At 35.3% G+C, this 18956-nt stretch overlaps 1 protein-coding gene across 1 annotated transcript; it reads right to left on the reverse strand.

Annotated features, from left to right (window-relative positions):
- Window positions 1-17512: 17512 nt before the first annotated feature.
- LOC128128155 (uncharacterized) lies at window positions 17513-18697 on the reverse strand. Its single transcript, XM_052767022.1, has one exon. It carries the CDS (start codon window positions 18695-18697, stop codon window positions 17513-17515), a length of 1185 nt encoding a protein of 394 aa, XP_052622982.1.
- Window positions 18698-18956: the final 259 nt, after the last annotated feature.

The following is an 18956-nucleotide window of genomic DNA, read 5'->3' on the forward strand; positions in this document are numbered from 1 at the left end:
TTTGTAATAAATAACTACATCGGTACTCAGCTGCCTTATTTGAGGGATAAGGTATAATGTGATGTCTAGATCCCAGGCTATACGCTCCCCTATCAAAGGGATTTTGGGACCTACACATGACCCCTGCATATCTGCAAGCCGTGAGCATCCACATTACTATGATCATGTATACTCGATATAACGATCATGATTGCATTGTGATACATCAATATAGTTAGATCCTGAACTGGTTCCATGCTATAGCACCTAGTGACGTCTGTTCTATGTATATGTAAGTATACTCATGTAAGTATGATCATGTAATTGTACTCATGTAAATGTGATCATGTAATTGTATCTATGTAAGTGTAAGCATGTAAACATATCTACGTAATAGAATAGTAATATACTGTATGTTCTACGTGTGCTAGCTATAATGTGTGTTCTCTCTCTATTTAGCAAGTATTGACTCATGAATGAACTGACTCATTGTATGATATTGTGTTCTAGTAACAGCCCTAGCATCTTCCTAAACTACCCATATGGTAGTTTACTAGTAATCTAACTGGTACGTATGGATATGGATGTATACCCTTGCTACCCAAGGGCATGGGATGAACTGGAAGGGCCTTTATGACTATATATGTACACATGATATATAACTAATATTTAAACGACCTTCGGACGGGTACCCGATATCCCACCAGACCACATCCAAATCGAGGAAAAGGAAATAGGGTGGATAGCCTTCCTATGTCCTTTCAACATTTCTTCTATAACTATACATATATAGGCATGCAATTTATAATATAAAAGCATAAAATAAGTTTTGTAAAACCTTTGAACATAATCATTATCTAAGAAAAGATCGACTTGATGTCAATCTAAAAAACGGTTTTGAAGGCATGGGTTTGATAAAACAGTTTAGTATAAAGAAACATTTGTTTGAAACACAATTGTAAATAAGTTTGAAATGTAACATACGGAGTAATATGTACAGTGTAATAAAGAGTTTTAAACACATAGAGTGTTTATGGAAAACATTTGAAGGAAACTGTTTGGTAAAACGGCTAATGAGTAGCCAATCAGTTGAATGCTGCTTATTTATCACATGTGATTGATATAATAATTAGCATAATTCTACTTGTATCCCCCCTATAAAACATTTAAAAACAGTTTAAAACATTGATTAAGTGGTATGAACTCACCTGTAGTGAGTGTTTCGGATGGAAGTGTTGGATAGGCTACTAAGTGTCAAGCTGAGACTTGAACACACATGCAGATCCTTTTATGAAGATCCTCAAGGAGATTTGGATGATACTTGAGAGGATTTTGGGTCCTAGCTTTGAAGAAGTGTAGAATGTGTTCAAAAATGCCTAAGTCTTGAATATATAGGGGAGTGTGTGTGCGGTTGGGATGGGTGTGTGGCCGCACACACCTTGTGTTGGTGTGATTGGCTCAATTTCAAGGTGACACACCCACAATACTTATCCCACGACTCCTACCCTGCTTATACTAGGCTTTAAACACTCTATTTGACCCCAAACAGTGCTACAAAATAGCAAAAACGAGTTTAACTTTGACAAGAAATGAAGAATGAAAGAATGAAATTTTCGGGTTGTCACATTGTATAGTAATGTACTGTGTGCACTAGCTATAATGTGTGTTCTCTATCTATCTAGCAAGTATTGACTCATGAATGAACTGACTCATTGTATGATATCGCGTTCTAGTAATAGTTCTAGTATCTTCCTAAACTACCCATATGGTAGCTTACTAGTAATGTAACTGGTACGTATGAACATGGAAGTATACCCTTGCTACCCAAGGGTATTAAATGGACTGGAAGAACCTTTATGACTATATATGTACACATGATATATAACTAACATTTAAACGACCTTCGGACGGGTACCCGATATCCCACCAGACCACATCTCAAGCGCGAAAAGGAAATAGGGTGGATAGCCTTCCTAAGTCTTTTAAACATTTCTTATATAACTATACATATATAGGCATGCAATTGATAATATAAAAGCATAAAATAAGTTTTGTAAAACCTTTGAACATAATTATTATCTAAGAAAAGATCAACTTGATGTCAATCTATAAAACGGTTTGAAAGCATGGGTTTGATAAAATAGTCTAAGTATAAAGAAACATTTGTTTGAAACACAATTGTAAATGAGTTTGAAATGAAACATACAGAATAAAATGTACAGTTTAATAAGGAGTTTTAAACATATAAAGTGTTTATGAAAATCATTTGAAGGAAACTGTTTGGTAAAACGGCTAATGAGTAGTAAATCATTTGAATGCTGCTTATTAATCACATGTGATTGATATAATAAGTAGCATGATTCTACTTGTATCCCCCCCATAAAGCATTTAAAAACATTTAAAACATTGATTAAGGGGTATGACCTCACCTATAGCAAGTGGATCGGAAGGAAGTGTCGGATAAGTGCTTGGTGTCAAGTGAAGACTTAGACACCCACAAAGATCCTAATAACATATAAGGACATATGTAATAAACAATTAGTCTTTAAACAACTAATAAACAAGTCAAGACACTCTAGGACATGACAAACACTTTGTATAAGTGTTATAAGTGTTAAGAAGTGCATCTAAGTGTTGAAGGGAAAGTCTCGTGTGTTTGGGGTTCAATGAACACTCCTAAAATGAGTTTACTCCGTAAAGACCAACACCCCTTGAGTTTATGGTCGTAAACTCTTGAGTTTACGGTCGTAAACTCCTAACCTTTTGACTATTTGTTGTTTTGAAGTCTTCTAAGTTATTCCAAGCATTCCTACTTCATGATTTAGCCTTAGGAAGTGTTGTGTGGCATCAAAACACTCCTAAATGGAGTTTACGGTCTAAGGACCATTTCTCCATGAGTTTACTACCTTAAACTCATAAGTTTACTACCTTAAACTCATGAGTTTACTACCTTAAACCCATAAGTTTGGTATTTGGGGGTTTTCAAGTCCTTAGCTCAATCTTGGCAATAGTCTAGGTTAGATTTAGACATAAGGAATAATCATGGGACTTTTATGGGACTTTATACACCTTTTGGGGTGTTTACGGTTTTGGGAGATCCCCAAACCGTAAACACATAAAAATGTAAGATTTTGGTGCTTTTTGTATGATAAACTCATCAAGGATGAATCTAGACAAGTTCCTAAGGCATGGTGAAGCATCTAAGGCACCCTAAGGCACCACTTTGCACGTAATCTTGGTGTTTACGGTTTTGGGACCTCCCAAAACCGTAAACACCTTTATCTTGGTGTTCTTGGGAATTTTCTTTGATATAAACATGTATAGCAAGCTTTAAATGACTCTAGGATAGAGGTACTTACATTGTGGAAGCTTGAAATGAACTTAAAGTCCAAGAACACTAGTGTGTGTTCTTGGTGTTTTGGAAAACTAGTCAAAACACAAAAATGGATGGATTAAAGGATGTACAATCACTAGATTAAGTGATATACTAACTTGAAAGGGCTAGAAACACTTCCTAGATTGAAGATCTTGAATAAATTCTAGGATGATACTTGAGAGGATTTTTGGAGTTTACTCTTTTGGTAATTGGGGAGGAAACATAAAATGACCATTTTGGGGAGTAAATGTGACAACTCAAAATTTCCATTCTATACAAACCATATCAAGTCAGTAGAAGATTAGAACAGTTACAGAGAATTTCCAGACTTTAGGGTATAATTTTGAGTATTTTAGGATTTACACTTAAGGAGATATCAGGAGAGTGGATGCACTAGGGTATTGTGCAACACTATTATTCCAAAACTCTATGATATTAGAGTTCATTTCAGGAATAAAATATTTTCTGCCAAAAATCGCAGGACTATATATAGAATTCTGAACCATATTATTCATTAGTTACATTTCCAACTAGAGAAAAGCCGAATTCTCTCTCAAGAATCTTCGGACATTCGTTCCGGAAAGTGAGTACTTCTATCTAGTGTTGTTTTAAAGCTTCTTATATGCTTAATACACTAGAAATCATAGGAAAAGCTTCTTATATTCATTAGTTACATTTCCAACTAGAGAAAAGCCGAATTCTCTCCCAAGAATCTTCGGACTTTCGTTCCGGAAAGTGAGTACTTCTATCTAGTGTTGTTTTAAAGCTTCATTTTGTTTATACTTTAGTGTCTATTATAATTTGACAGAACACTTGTATTAAAATTATATTATTAATGAAGTGGATGATGTTGTTGCTTGTTTACTACTTTTCATTGTTGTGATACTGTACATGACATCCTCCGCCCCAGAACGTTTCCGCCGTTCTTGGTTTTGGGGTGAGACAATAGAAGTGCATGCAATTTAAGCAAAGCTTTGATGAACATTGTTTCATTCTTAAGTTCCACATTAGAAGTCTATGCAATTTTTTAGCAAAGCTTTGTTGAGCATAGTTTATTCTTTAGTTCCACAATAGAAGTAGTCTTCGCAATTTAGCAAAGGTTTGATGAGCATTGTTAAATTCTTGAGTTCCACAATAAAAGTCTATGCAATTTAAGCAAAGCTTTGATGAGGATTGTTTCATTCTTGAGTTCCACATCAGAAGTCTATGCAATTTAGCAAAGCTTTGATGAGCATTGTTTAATTCTAAGGTTCCACAATAAAAGTAGTCTTCGAAATAGAGCAAAGGTTTGATGAGCATTGTTTTATTCTTGAGTTCAACAATAGAAGTCTATGCAATTTAAGAAAAGCTTTGATGAGCATTGTTTCATTCTTTTTTTTTGAAAGAGCCAAAGCTCAGCAAACTTTATTAAAAAGAATAAAAGAATACAAACACCAAAAAGTCAAACAAAATACAAATATAACCAACCTATCCATAACCAACTACCAAACCACTTCCTAATAATAAGAAATAACCACTCACAACCCCAAAAGTCCCTAATATCCTTAAAGGTAGCCCAAAGACTTATTGAAAGAGGGAAAAAAGGTAACTTCACCCCCTTGCACCATCCAAAACCCCAAACTACAAAAAATCCAAAGCAAGGGGTAAGGCCCTTAAAAAAACCCTCAGTCCATAAGCTAACCTTTAAGAACAAACCCCTCAAACCCATAACCCTCATAACACAATACACAAGGTAAAACCAATAAAAGATAACACAAATAAACATCTCAAAACAGAAATAACAAAAAAACCCCTCAAAAAAACTTTTCCCAAATCTCCTGTCACAATCCTTATACTCCGTCCTCCTCATAGTCTTCATCAGGGAATCCACTATCTTCTTATAGCTATTGCCCACCACCATCCATTGCAACACCTTTCTGCACCACAAACACAAAATGAAACACAACAAAATAACACCAAACCACCAGTGAATCAGATTAAGTTTCATACTAGACATGGCATCAATCACATGTCTAGGATTCTCTCTTTGGGTAATCTCAATTAAGATCATATCCAAACAGAAAATCCTATAGGTACAAGTCACATGATTTGAGAGTAAACTCTCCAACCAGTAACATATTCCGTCAATTCCTTTGTATAAGCATTTATTCCCAGAATACCCCCACCAAATTCCAGTAAAAATATCTTCCTTTTTAATCTGCCACCACTGCTAAACCCAAAACCAAAAACAATCAATCACCAAATTGTTAAACCAGAAAACGACCTCCATTATTTAACATTCTCTATTCCCGAAATACCCCAGATCATATAAACCTTATTATTGACCATTTTAGCTCTTTTCCTTAACCCTAGCAGCTTTAAACGAATCTCATTTTCAATACTAGCTATAACCCCCTCAACCAATATTCTTCTAGAGCTAAAAAGTCTATAGTTTCTCTCCCTCCAAATATGAGAAACACAGCTAGCAATCATACATTTGATGATCAAATTCTCACCAATCTTCAAATTAAGCAAGCTGCTTAACTTTAAGATCAGATCATTCCATTCTTCCGTCAACAAATTAAAACCCACCTTAATGCAGAAATACCTCCAAATTCTGGAGGTATAATCACAATTAAAGAATAAATGATTATGAGAATCAGGCACAATTTCACAGAACGGACACAGCAAGTTACCAGCCACTTCCCAACCTCTAACCCGATCCTGTGTTTTTAATCTATTCAGAATAGCCAACCACAATATAAAAGAATTGCGATGGATGCAATAGCTGTACCAAACAATATCATGCCAAGGAACTATGTTTCCAAAGTTATTTAAATCACTCCACACCTGTTTACATGAAAATTTTCTACATATACCCTTCTTATCCCTCCATCCAACAACATCATTCAAATTAGAATCAATGCAAAACATGGGAGCTTCTTTCAATCCGGGGAATATATTAACCCATTCAACCGGCCAGGAATAAGTATCAAAATCAAGAACATCACAGACTAAAGATGAATCACTAAGCCCATTACTAACCCAATCTCTTCTAGGAATAATTGTACAAAGAATACCAATTGGATGCCACCAATCATGCCATAAAGAAGTGTTCCTCCCATTTCCCACACACGAAACAACATGAGGCCTAACAGTTTTCCTTATCTCCAAAAACCTCTTCCATGTCCAGCTCATACTCTTTTTCTGCAAAATATCCCAAAAATTCCTGCTGCCTATATAATTGATTCTCACCCACTGCACCCACAAGGAATTTTTGTTATTAATCACATTCCATACATGTTTAGCAAGCAAAGCATCATTCCATCTCCTTAAATTCTTGATTCCCAGCCCACCATACTCCTTAGGCTTGCAGATATCTTGCCACTTGACTTTAGCTTTCCCTTTGACTATCTCACCATTAGCCCATAAAAAACTTCTGCACATCTTTTCAATCTCATTAATAGTAGCAATGGGAATTTTAAAGATCGAAGCCCAATAGACATGAATAGAAGTTAAGACCGAGTTAATGAGTTGCAACCTGCCAGCAAACGATAATGTCTTACATTTCCAATTGAAAATTCTCATCTTAATCTTTTCAATCAACTTTTTACAATCTCTTTCAAACAACTTAGTAACACACATAGGAACACCCAAATATTTAAACGGAAATCTCCCAACATCAAAAGGAAGGATACCCAAAATAATCCTTCTCATTAACACAACTGAAATAAATCTGACTTTTTTCCATACTCACCTTCAGCCCTGAAACCTTTTTGAATTCATCAAGGGCATCCCTTATAATTCTGACCGAATTCCCATTACCATAAGCGAAAACCAACAGATCATCAGCAAAGCATAAATGGGAAATATTGAGGGCCATACACTTACTATGGAACTTAAAATTCTGAGATTCTTCAATAATCTTACCCATAATGATATTAAACACCTCCATAACTATAGTAAATAGGTAAGGAGATAAAGGATCTCCCTGCCTAAGACCTCTCTTTCCTTCAAAATACCCATGATCTTCACCATTAAAATTAAGCATGAACCACGGGGAAGAAACACAAGCCATAATCCATTTAACCATGACTGAATGAAACCCAAATCCCTGCAAAATTCTATTCAGAAAACTCCAATCCACCGTATCATAAGCCTTTTGTATATCAATCTTTATCGTACATTTAGGAGCTCCCCTCTTTTTTTTATACCCCACCATCAGCTCCTGAGCAAGGAGAATATTGTCCAAAATAGATCTACTAGGAATGAAAGCTGATTGATTATTACTAACAATATCACCCAAACAGTTTCTAATCCTGTTCACTATAATCTTACTGATACACTTATAAAAAGTATTACAGCAAGCTATAGGTCTAAAATCAGAAACTTTCCTCGGAACCTCCACTTTAGGAACTAGAACTATTCTCGTAGCATTGATCCCCTTCAACAATTTTCCAGTCCAAAAGAATTCTTTCAAAGCCTTACACACCTCCGGACCAACAATGCTCCAAGAACTTTTAAAAAATTTTGAAGAATACCCATCAGGGCTAGGGGCACGATTGTCATCTATATCAAACATCGCAGCTTCAATTTCTTCATAAGTAACCACTCTAATCATATTAACAGCCACCCTACTATCCAATTTTTTAGGAAAAAAAATCAACATTTAATCCCGACAAATCAATATCTTCCTTACAACCCTAGAACTTATTAAAATGTGAAACAAATTTATCTTTCATAGCCTTCCCACTCACCCATCTGCCATCTTCATTCAGAACCATCTGAATACGATTACTATTACCCCTGTCCTGTAACCATTTAATCTTAGCACGCTGAGCAAGAAGTTTTTCTTCATCATTACAAGCAACATTATAATCTAAGAGAATATTAGCATGCTCTTCCCTAATCTTGCAATCAAAAGGATTACTGTCAATTTCTTGTTGTTTACATTCCAACTCTTTTCTTAACTTCTGAATTCTTTTCCCAGCACCCCAATGTTTATTACACAACTTCCTGCAATGTTTTTTGAGAATCTTCAACTTTTGAGTCACTTTAAACATAAAGAAACCTTCAATATTAATATCCCAAACCTCCTTAACCAAAGGTAAAAACTCCTCCTTCTCAGAAATAAAATTAGCAAATCTAAAAGAAGGCTTCCATTTCACTTTATCAACAGGTAAATTTAAAATAACAGGACAATGATCCGAATTTCTATATGGTTTAAAAACAGCATAGGCAAGAGGATGGTCCGAAATAAATTTCAAATTGACCATAACTCTATCAAGCTTCTTCAAAAGACCCATATTCCCAGCCGGAGTCTTGTTCCATGTAAACTGAAAACCATAAGAATTCAGGTCCTCCACTTCAATAAAACTTAAACAATCAACAAAATCTTCAACTCCTTTGGGGGTTTTAGAACAGCCTTCAGAATATTCCGAAGGTTTTAAAGCAACATTAAAATCACCTAATAAACCCCAAGCTTCCTTCTTAACAACCAAGCTATGCTTCTTCAAATCATCCCAAAGCAATCTTCTATCAAGGTAATTCGAAGCAGCATATATAAAAGACAAATACATGCCAACATCAGAACCACAAAATTTAACATAGCAGTGGATAACCTGCTTGGATTGAGAAATTATCATCACATCAAAAAGTCTAGGATTCCACCCCACTATAATTCTAGTACCAGCCTCACAGCTATTATTATTAGAAACCCAATCCCACTGCCCAAAAGTCTTAACACAAACATTTTTAAGATTTAAGACTTTGACATGAGATTCAACCACAGCACAAATACCAAGGTTATTACTCCTAATAACATCAATAACCTCCTTCTGCTTAACAGATTTATTCAAACCCCTAACATTCCAAGCACCTATAGACATCATTGGGAAATAATAGAGATTTTGGCATTTACCTCCTCAAATGCCTGAGAAATCCCCATCTTGCTGTTATTGTTTTCCGATTCCATCCTGCCTTTCTTTATTTTATTACTTTCATTTCCCTTTTTCTCCCCCTCTCCCTTAATTGATGGAAGCATTTTATTATTCACAATTTCATTAGTACCCATATCAGCACTACCACAATCTTCAATCTGATGAATAACTAACTTCTCACTCTTAGCATCCTCTTCCATTTTATCCAAAACTTCCTCTTCAATCTCTCCCAAAATTTCAAAACTGTTTTTATTACTAAAGCCATCTCCTGTTTTTGTCACACTAACTAGACTTTTATTTCCCTCCTCTCTTTTATTATCCTTTTTGATTACATACTCCTGCATTTTATTCTCCTTTAACCCCTAACTACCAATCAAATTCTGCCCATTAGCAAACTTCTCATAATTTCTGTTCTTTTCTAAATTCCAATGACTTACTCCTTTATTGTTCCAATTCCAATTCTGCCCTTTACCATTACCACCTCTATGCCCATTATTGCCTTTTGAATTATTACCCCTGCTCCAATTCCCATTCTTCCCATTATTCCTCTGACTATACGATTGATTATAACCCTCCTGAGCCTTGCTAGTGCCTTCACCATTATTGCTACCTATCACCTTCTTATGTCTGACTTTTGTAAATCCATCCCCACTAACCACTTCCTTCCCTCTATTGTTCTTTAAGTTTCTCTCATCCCCATTTGTAGCCACATTCTCAACATTCATAGCTGCAGCACAAACTTTATCCATATGCGCATAAACTTTACAATGATTACATCTAGATGGAATCCAAGCATATTCAACATCAAAACTTTGTATCACAGCAGAATTAGAAACAAAATCCCATGTAGAAATATCAATCTTCTTTCTCCATTCCTTCTCAGCTGCCATTTCAACAAGAATTCTAGCATAAGCATTCCTTCCTTTATGTTCCAAACACATTTCCTCCGTAAAAGAGTCAAAAGCCAAAGGAATCCCTATCTTACTAGCAATTCTACATAAATTTTCACCACTCCATACTTCCAAAGGCAAATAAATTTTTTTAATCCACACCGGAATTTTATCATGCTTATTCTTAGTTAATGTCAATCCTGGCCTCCACCTTTGAAGAAATAATGGCATATTATTAAACAATAACCATGGACTGCCCCCCAAAATAGCTAACATCCCCTGCTCATCACTGAATTTAAAAAAGAAAAATCCTTTGCTATTCATGAAAACCTCTTCCAGACCCACATTCTTCCACAACCTTCTAACTTCTTTCTGAATCACAGGAAACGCCAGCTTCTTATCAATCATATATCCATATAAAGTATTAGTATATGGAATACTCGCATTCTTCAGATTCTCAATCGGAATAATTACAGGTCCATCATCTTCACCATTTTCCCCTGGAATGAATCTAACATCAATCTTACCCTTATGTCTATTACCCTTTAGCACACCCGCATAAGAATTCAACAAATTCCCCTGCATTTCACCTTCCACCTTTTTGCAATTATTAGCATCCCCCAAAATAGAGGGAAGCATATTAATGCTATTAATAACAGTACCATACTTCATTTTACAACTAGTATCAATATTAATCATAGCATTAACCTCTTCTTCCATTTCAATTTCCTCATCTACACTAGTATCATCCTCACTTGAATCATTTTCCCCCTCCTCTTCAGAAGAACCATCATCATCAGTATTACTTTCCTTCTCATTGACTTGCTTTTTCAAATTTGACATATCAACGTCCATTTCCTGATTCTTCTCACTGTCTAAATCCTTCCCCATAGACTTCTCCACCTTCAAATCACTAAGAAATTGAAAGCCAATCCCCAGAATAAATTCTTCATTACTGATAACAATCTTATCCCCATCATCTCTAGACTTCACAACTTCATTTTCAACCACCTTAGAACTATCATGATTATTGACATCAATCACCGCAATATTAGGATTCACCCTAATCATTTCACTAGTAACATTCTTCAATTCCAAATTAGGATCCTGTAAATCATTACTCAATTTCGACCCATCCCAATTTTTCATCAAATTAGCAGTGTTACCTGAAGGAATAGACACAACTTGAGCTCCATCATTTTTCACCTCCCCAGCACCACCATACTTCAATCCCTTCACTTTACAATCAGATTCAGGAATAGAAATGTTAGAATCCGAATCTTAGGCTGATACAGATTCCAAATCATCTCTCGATATCTCTTCGTAACCTTCTTCATTGTCGTAATCCTCAGCATCCATCGGCGATAACCCATCCACCAACTTCCGAACCCTATTCTTAACTCTGAAAGCTTTCCCCTCCATTTTCCATTCAGCTTTACCAATCCCTGATGCAACAGCTCCAGACACACTTGGCTTACGACGAGCTTTATAGATCGTAGCTGAAGTTTGATCAATAACCCCAGGAGGAACTAACTCATTCACATCCACTTCAGTCCTAACATACCGGACAACAACACTTTTATCCGGAGGTTTAACTTTCACTTCCTTCAATCGATTCGCTTTGGATGATGCACCCATTAGGACAACGAAAATAGAGGAGAAACTGCTTCACCAATTAAATGAAATACGTCGGAAAAGTAGCACCGATGAATCAAAAACTAGATCGCACCACCGTTAGAGAGAATCAGGGGAAGAGAGAGAAAGTAGAGAGAGAAAGCGAAAAAGTTTTTTGCAGCATTGTTTCATTCTTGAGTTCCACATTAGAAGTTTATGCAGTTTAGCAAAGCTTTGATCAACATCGTTTAATTCTTGAGTTCCACAATAGAAATCTATGCAATTTAGGCAAACCTTTGATGAGCCTTGTTTGATTCTTGAGTTCCACAATAGAATTCTATGCAATTTAAGCAAAGCTTTGATGAGTATTGTTTGATTCTTGAGTTCCACAATAGAAGTCTATGCAATTTAGCAAATCTTTGATGAGCATTCTTTCATTCTTGGTTTCCGCATTGGAAGTCTATGCAATTTAGCAAAGCATTGATGAACATTGTTTAATTCTTGAATTCCACAATAAAACTAGTCTTTGCAATTAGCAAAGCTTTCATAAGCATTGCTTAATTCCTGTGTTCCACAATAGAAGTGTATGCAATTTAAGCAAAGCTTTGATGAGCATTGTTTCATTCTTGAGTTCCACATTAGATGTCTATGCAATTTAGCAAAGCTTTGATGAGCATTGTTTAATTCTTGAGTTCCACAATAGAAGTGTTTGCAATTTAAGCAAAGCTTTGATGAGCGTTGTTTCATTCTTGAGTTCTACAACAGAAGTCTATGCAATTTAGCAAAGCTTTGATGAGCAACGTTTATCTCTTAAGTTCCACAATATAATTCTATGCAATTTAAGCAAAGCTTTAATGAGGATTGTTTAAATCTTGAGTTCCACAATAGAAGTATATGTAACTTAGCAAAGCTTTGATGAACATTGTTTAGTACTTGAGTTCCACAATAGAAGTCTATGAAATTTAGCAAGGCTTTGATGAGCATCGTTTAATTCTCGAGTTCCACAATAGAAGTTTATGCAATTTAAGCAAATCGTTGATAAGCATTGTTCGATTCTTGAGTTCCATAATAGAATTCTATGCAATTTAACAAAGCTTTGATGAGCATTGTTTCATTCTTGGGTTCCACATCGGAAGTCTATGCAATTTAGCAAAGCATTCATGAGCATTGTTTAATTGTTGAGCTCCACAATATAAGTGAATACAATTTAAGCAAAAATATGATGAGCATTGTTTCATTCTTGAGTTCCACATTAGAAGTCTATGCAATTTAGCAAAGCTTTGATGAGCATTGTTTAATTCTTGAGTTCTACAATATAAGTAGTCTGCGCAATTTAGCAAAGCTTTGATGAGCATTGTTTAATTTTTGAGTTCCATAATAAAAGTCTATGCAATTTTAGCACAGCTTTGATGAGCATTGTTTCATTCTTGAGTTCCACATTAGAAGTCAATACAATTTCGCAAAGCTTTTATGAGTATTGTTTAATTCTAGAGTTCCACAATAGAAGTAGTCTTCGCAATTTAGCAAAGCTTTGATGAGTGTTCTTTAATTCTTGAGTTCCACAATAGAAGTCTAGGCAATTTAAGAAAACCTTTGATGAGCATTGTTTGATTCTTGAGTTCCACAATAGAAGTCTATGCAATTTAGCAAAGCTTTGATGAGCATTGTTTCATTCTTGGTTTCTAAAGTGGAAGTCTATGCAATTTAGCATAGCATTGATGATGATTGATTAGTTCTTGAGTTCCACAATATAAGTAGTCTTTGCAACGTAGAAAAGCTTTGATGAACATTGTTTAATTCTTGAGTTCCACAATAGAAGTGTATGCAATTTATGCAAAGCGTTGATGGACATTGTTTCATTCTTGAGTTCCACATTAGAAGTCTATGAAATTTAGCAAAGCTTTGATGAGCATTGTTTCATTCTTGAGTTCCACAATAGAAGTAGTCTTTGCAATTTAGCAAAGCTTTGATGAGCATTGTTTAATGCTTGAGTTTCACAATAGAAGTGTATGATATTTAATCAAAGCTTTGATGAGTATTATTTGATTCTTGAGCTCTACAATAGAAGTCTATGCAATTTAGCAAAGCTTTGATGAGCACTATATATTTCTTGAGTTCCACAATATAAGTTTATGCAATTTAAGCAAAGCTTTTGTGAGCATTGTCTAATTCTTGAGTTCCACAATAAAAGTCTATGCAATTTAAGCAAAGCTTTGATGAGGATTGTTTCATTCTTGAGTTCCACATCAGAAGTCTATGCAATTTAGCAAAGCTTTGATGAGCATTGTTTAATTCTAAGGTTCCACAATAAAAGTAGTCTTCGAAATATAGCAAAGGTTTGATGAGCATTGTTTTATTCTTGAGTTCCACAATAGAAGTCTATGCAATTTAAGAAAAGCTTTGATGAGCATTGTTTCATTCTTTTTTTTTTTTGAAAGAGCCAAAGCTCAGCAAACTTTATTAAAAAGAATAAAAGAATACAAACACCAAAAAGTCAAACAAAATACAAATATAACCAACCTATCCATAACCAACTACCAAACCACTTCCTAATAATAAGAAATAACCACTCACAACCCCAAAAGTCCCTAATATCCTTAAAGGTAGCCCAAAGACTTATTGAAAGAGGGAAAAAAGGTAACTTCACCCCCTTGCACCATCCAAAACCCCAAACTACAAAAAATCCAAAGCAAGGGGTAAGGCCCTTAAAAAAACCCTCAGTCCATAAGCTAACCTTTAAGAACAAACCCCTCAAACCCATAACCCTCATAACACAATACACAAGGTAAAACCAATAAAAGATAACACAAATAAACATCTCAAAACAGAAATAACAAAAAAACCCCTCAAAAAAACTTTTCCCAAATCTCCTGTCACAATCCTTATACTCCGTCCTCCTCATAGTCTTCATCAGGGAATCCACTATCTTCTTATAGCTATTGCCCACCACCATCCATTGCAACACCTTTCTGCACCACAAACACAAAATGAAACACAACAAAATAACACCAAACCACCAGTGAATCAGATTAAGTTTCATACTAGACATGGCATCAATCACATGTCTAGGATTCTCTCTTTGGGTAATCTCAATTAAGATCATATCCAAACAGAAAATCCTATAGGTACAAGTCACATGATTTGAGAGTAAACTCTCCAACCAGTAACATATTCCGTCAATTCCTTTGTATAAGCATTTATTCCCAGAATACCCCCACCAAATTCCAGTAAAAATATCTTCCTTTTTAATCTGCCACCACTGCTAAACCCAAAACCAAAAACAATCAATCACCAAATTGTTAAACCAGAAAACGACCTCCATTATTTAACATTCTCTATTCCCGAAATACCCCAGATCATATAAACCTTATTATTGACCATTTTAGCTCTTTTCCTTAACCCTAGCAGCTTTAAACGAATCTCATTTTCAATACTAGCTATAACCCCCTCAACCAATATTCTTCTAGAGCTAAAAAGTCTATAGTTTCTCTCCCTCCAAATATGAGAAACACAGCTAGCAATCATACATTTGATGATCAAATTCTCACCAATCTTCAAATTAAGCAAGCTGCTTAACTTTAAGATCAGATCATTCCATTCTTCCGTCAACAAATTAAAACCCACCTTAATGCAGAAATACCTCCAAATTCTGGAGGTATAATCACAATTAAAGAATAAATGATTATGAGAATCAGGCACAATTTCACAGAACGGACACAGCAAGTTACCAGCCACTTCCCAACCTCTAACCCGATCCTGTGTTTTTAATCTATTCAGAATAGCCAACCACAATATAAAAGAATTGCGATGGATGCAATAGCTGTACCAAACAATATCATGCCAAGGAACTATGTTTCCAAAGTTATTTAAATCACTCCACACCTGTTTACATGAAAATTTTCTACATATACCCTTCTTATCCCTCCATCCAACAACATCATTCAAATTAGAATCAATGCAAAACATGGGAGCTTCTTTCAATCCGGGGAATATATTAACCCATTCAACCGGCCAGGAATAAGTATCAAAATCAAGAACATCACAGACTAAAGATGAATCACTAAGCCCATTACTAACCCAATCTCTTCTAGGAATAATTGTACAAAGAATACCAATTGGATGCCACCAATCATGCCATAAAGAAGTGTTCCTCCCATTTCCCACACACGAAACAACATGAGGCCTAACAGTTTTCCTTATCTCCAAAAACCTCTTCCATGTCCAGCTCATACTCTTTTTCTGCAAAATATCCCAAAAATTCCTGCTGCCTATATAATTGATTCTCACCCACTGCACCCACAAGGAATTTTTGTTATTAATCACATTCCATACATGTTTAGCAAGCAAAGCATCATTCCATCTCCTTAAATTCTTGATTCCCAGCCCACCATACTCCTTAGGCTTGCAGATATCTTGCCACTTGACTTTAGCTTTCCCTTTGACTATCTCACCATTAGCCCATAAAAAACTTCTGCACATCTTTTCAATCTCATTAATAGTAGCAATGGGAATTTTAAAGATCGAAGCCCAATAGACATGAATAGAAGTTAAGACCGAGTTAATGAGTTGCAACCTGCCAGCAAACGATAATGTCTTACATTTCCAATTGAAAATTCTCATCTTAATCTTTTCAATCAACTTTTTACAATCTCTTTCAAACAACTTAGTAACACACATAGGAACACCCAAATATTTAAACGGAAATCTCCCAACATCAAAAGGAAGGATACCCAAAATAATCCTTCTCATTAACACAACTGAAATAAATCTGACTTTTTTCCATACTCACCTTCAGCCCTGAAACCTTTTTGAATTCATCAAGGGCATCCCTTATAATTCTGACCGAATTCCCATTACCATAAGCGAAAACCAACAGATCATCAGCAAAGCATAAATGGGAAATATTGAGGGCCATACACTTACTATGGAACTTAAAATTCTGAGATTCTTCAATAATCTTACCCATAATGATATTAAACACCTCCATAACTATAGTAAATAGGTAAGGAGATAAAGGATCTCCCTGCCTAAGACCTCTCTTTCCTTCAAAATACCCATGATCTTCACCATTAAAATTAAGCATGAACCACAGGGAAGAAACACAAGCCATAATCCATTTAACCATGACTGAATGAAACCCAAATCCCTGCAAAATTATATTCAGAAAACTCCAATCCACCGTATCATAAGCCTTTTGTATATCAATCTTTATCGTACATTTAGGAGCTCCCCTCTTTTTTTTATACCCCACCATCAGCTCCTGAGCAAGGAGAATATTGTCCAAAATAGATCTACCAGGAATGAAAGCTGATTGATTATTACTAACAATATCACCCAAACAGTTTCTAATCCTGTTCACTATAATCTTACTGATACACTTATAAAAAGTATTACAGCAAGCTATAGGTCTAAAATCAGAAACTTTCCTCGGAACCTCCACTTTAGGAACTAGAACTATTCTCGTAGCATTGATCCCATTCAACAATTTTCCAGTCCAAAAGAATTCTTTCACAGCCTTACACACCTCCGGACCAACAATGCTCCAAGAACTTTTAAAAAATTTTGAAGAATATCCATCAGGGCTAGGGGCACGATTGTCATCTATATCAAACATCGCAGCTTCAATTTCTTCATAAGTAACCACTCTAATCATATTAACAGCCACCCTACTATCCAATTTTTTAGGAAAAAAAATCAACATTTAATCCCGACAAATCAGTATCTTCCTTACAACCCTAGAACTTATTAAAATGTGAAACAAATTTATCTTTCATAGCCTTCCCACTCACCCATCTGCCATCTTCATTCAGAACCATCTGAATACGATTACTATTACCCCTGTCCTGTAACCATTTAATCTTAGCACGCTGAGCAAGAAGTTTTTCTTCATCATTACAAGCAACATTATAATCTAAGAGAATATTAGCATGCTCTTCCCTAATCTTGCAATCAAAAGGATTACTGTCAATTTCTTGTTGTTTACATTCCAACTCTTTTCTTAACTTCTGAATTCTTTTCCCAGCACCCCAATGTTTATTACACAACTTCCTGCAATGTTTTTTGAGAATCTTCAACTTTTGAGTCACTTTAAACATAAAGAAACCTTCAATATTAATATCCCAAACCTCCTTAACCAAAGGTAAAAACTCCTCCTTCTCAGAAATAAAATTAGCAAATCTAAAAGAAGGCTTCCATTTCACTTTATCAACAGGTAAATTTAAAATAACAGGACAATGATCCGAATTTCTATATGGTTTAAAAACAGCATAGGCAAGAGGATGGTCCGAAATAAATTTCAAATTGACCATAACTCTATCAAGCTTCTTCAAAAGACCCATATTCCCAGCCGGAGTCTTGTTCCATGTAAACTGAAAACCATAAGAATTCAGGTCCTCCACTTCAATAAAACTTAAACAATCAACAAAATCTTCAACTCCTTTGGGGGTTTTAGAACAACCTTCAGAATATTCTGAAGGTTTTAAAGCAACATTAAAATCACCTAATAAACCCCAAGCTTCCTTCTTAACAACCAAGCTATGCTTCTTCAAATCATCCCAAAGTAATCTTCTATCAAGGTAATTCGAAGCAGCATATATAAAAGACAAATACATGCCAACATCAGAACCACAAAATTTAACATAGCAGTGGATAACCTGCTTGGATTGAGAAATTATCATCACATCAAAAAGTCTAGGATTCCACCCCACTATAATTCTAGTACCAGCCTCACAGCTATTATTATTAGAAACCCAATCCCACTGCCCAAAAGTCTTAACACAAACATTTTTAAGATTTAAGACTTTGACATGAGATTCAACCACAGCACAAATACCAAGGTTATTACTCCTAATAACATCAATAACCTCCTTCTGCTTAACAGATTTATTCAAACCCCTAACATTCCAAGCACCTATAGACATCATTGGGAAATAATAGAGATTTTGGCATTTACCTCCTCAAATGCCTGAGAAATCCCCATCTTGCTGTTATTGTTTTCCGATTCCATCCTGCCTTTCTTTATTTTATTACTTTCATTTCCCTTTTCTCCCCCTCTCCCTTAATTGATGGAAGCATTTTATTATTCACAATTTCATTAGTACCCATATCAGCACTACCACAATCTTCAATCTGATGAATAACTAACTTCTCACTCTTAGCATCCTCTTCCATTTTATCCAA

This window comes from Lactuca sativa, chromosome 1 (assembly GCF_002870075.4).
Source record: "Lactuca sativa cultivar Salinas chromosome 1, Lsat_Salinas_v11, whole genome shotgun sequence".
NCBI classification, from domain to species: Eukaryota; Viridiplantae; Streptophyta; class Magnoliopsida; order Asterales; family Asteraceae; genus Lactuca; species Lactuca sativa.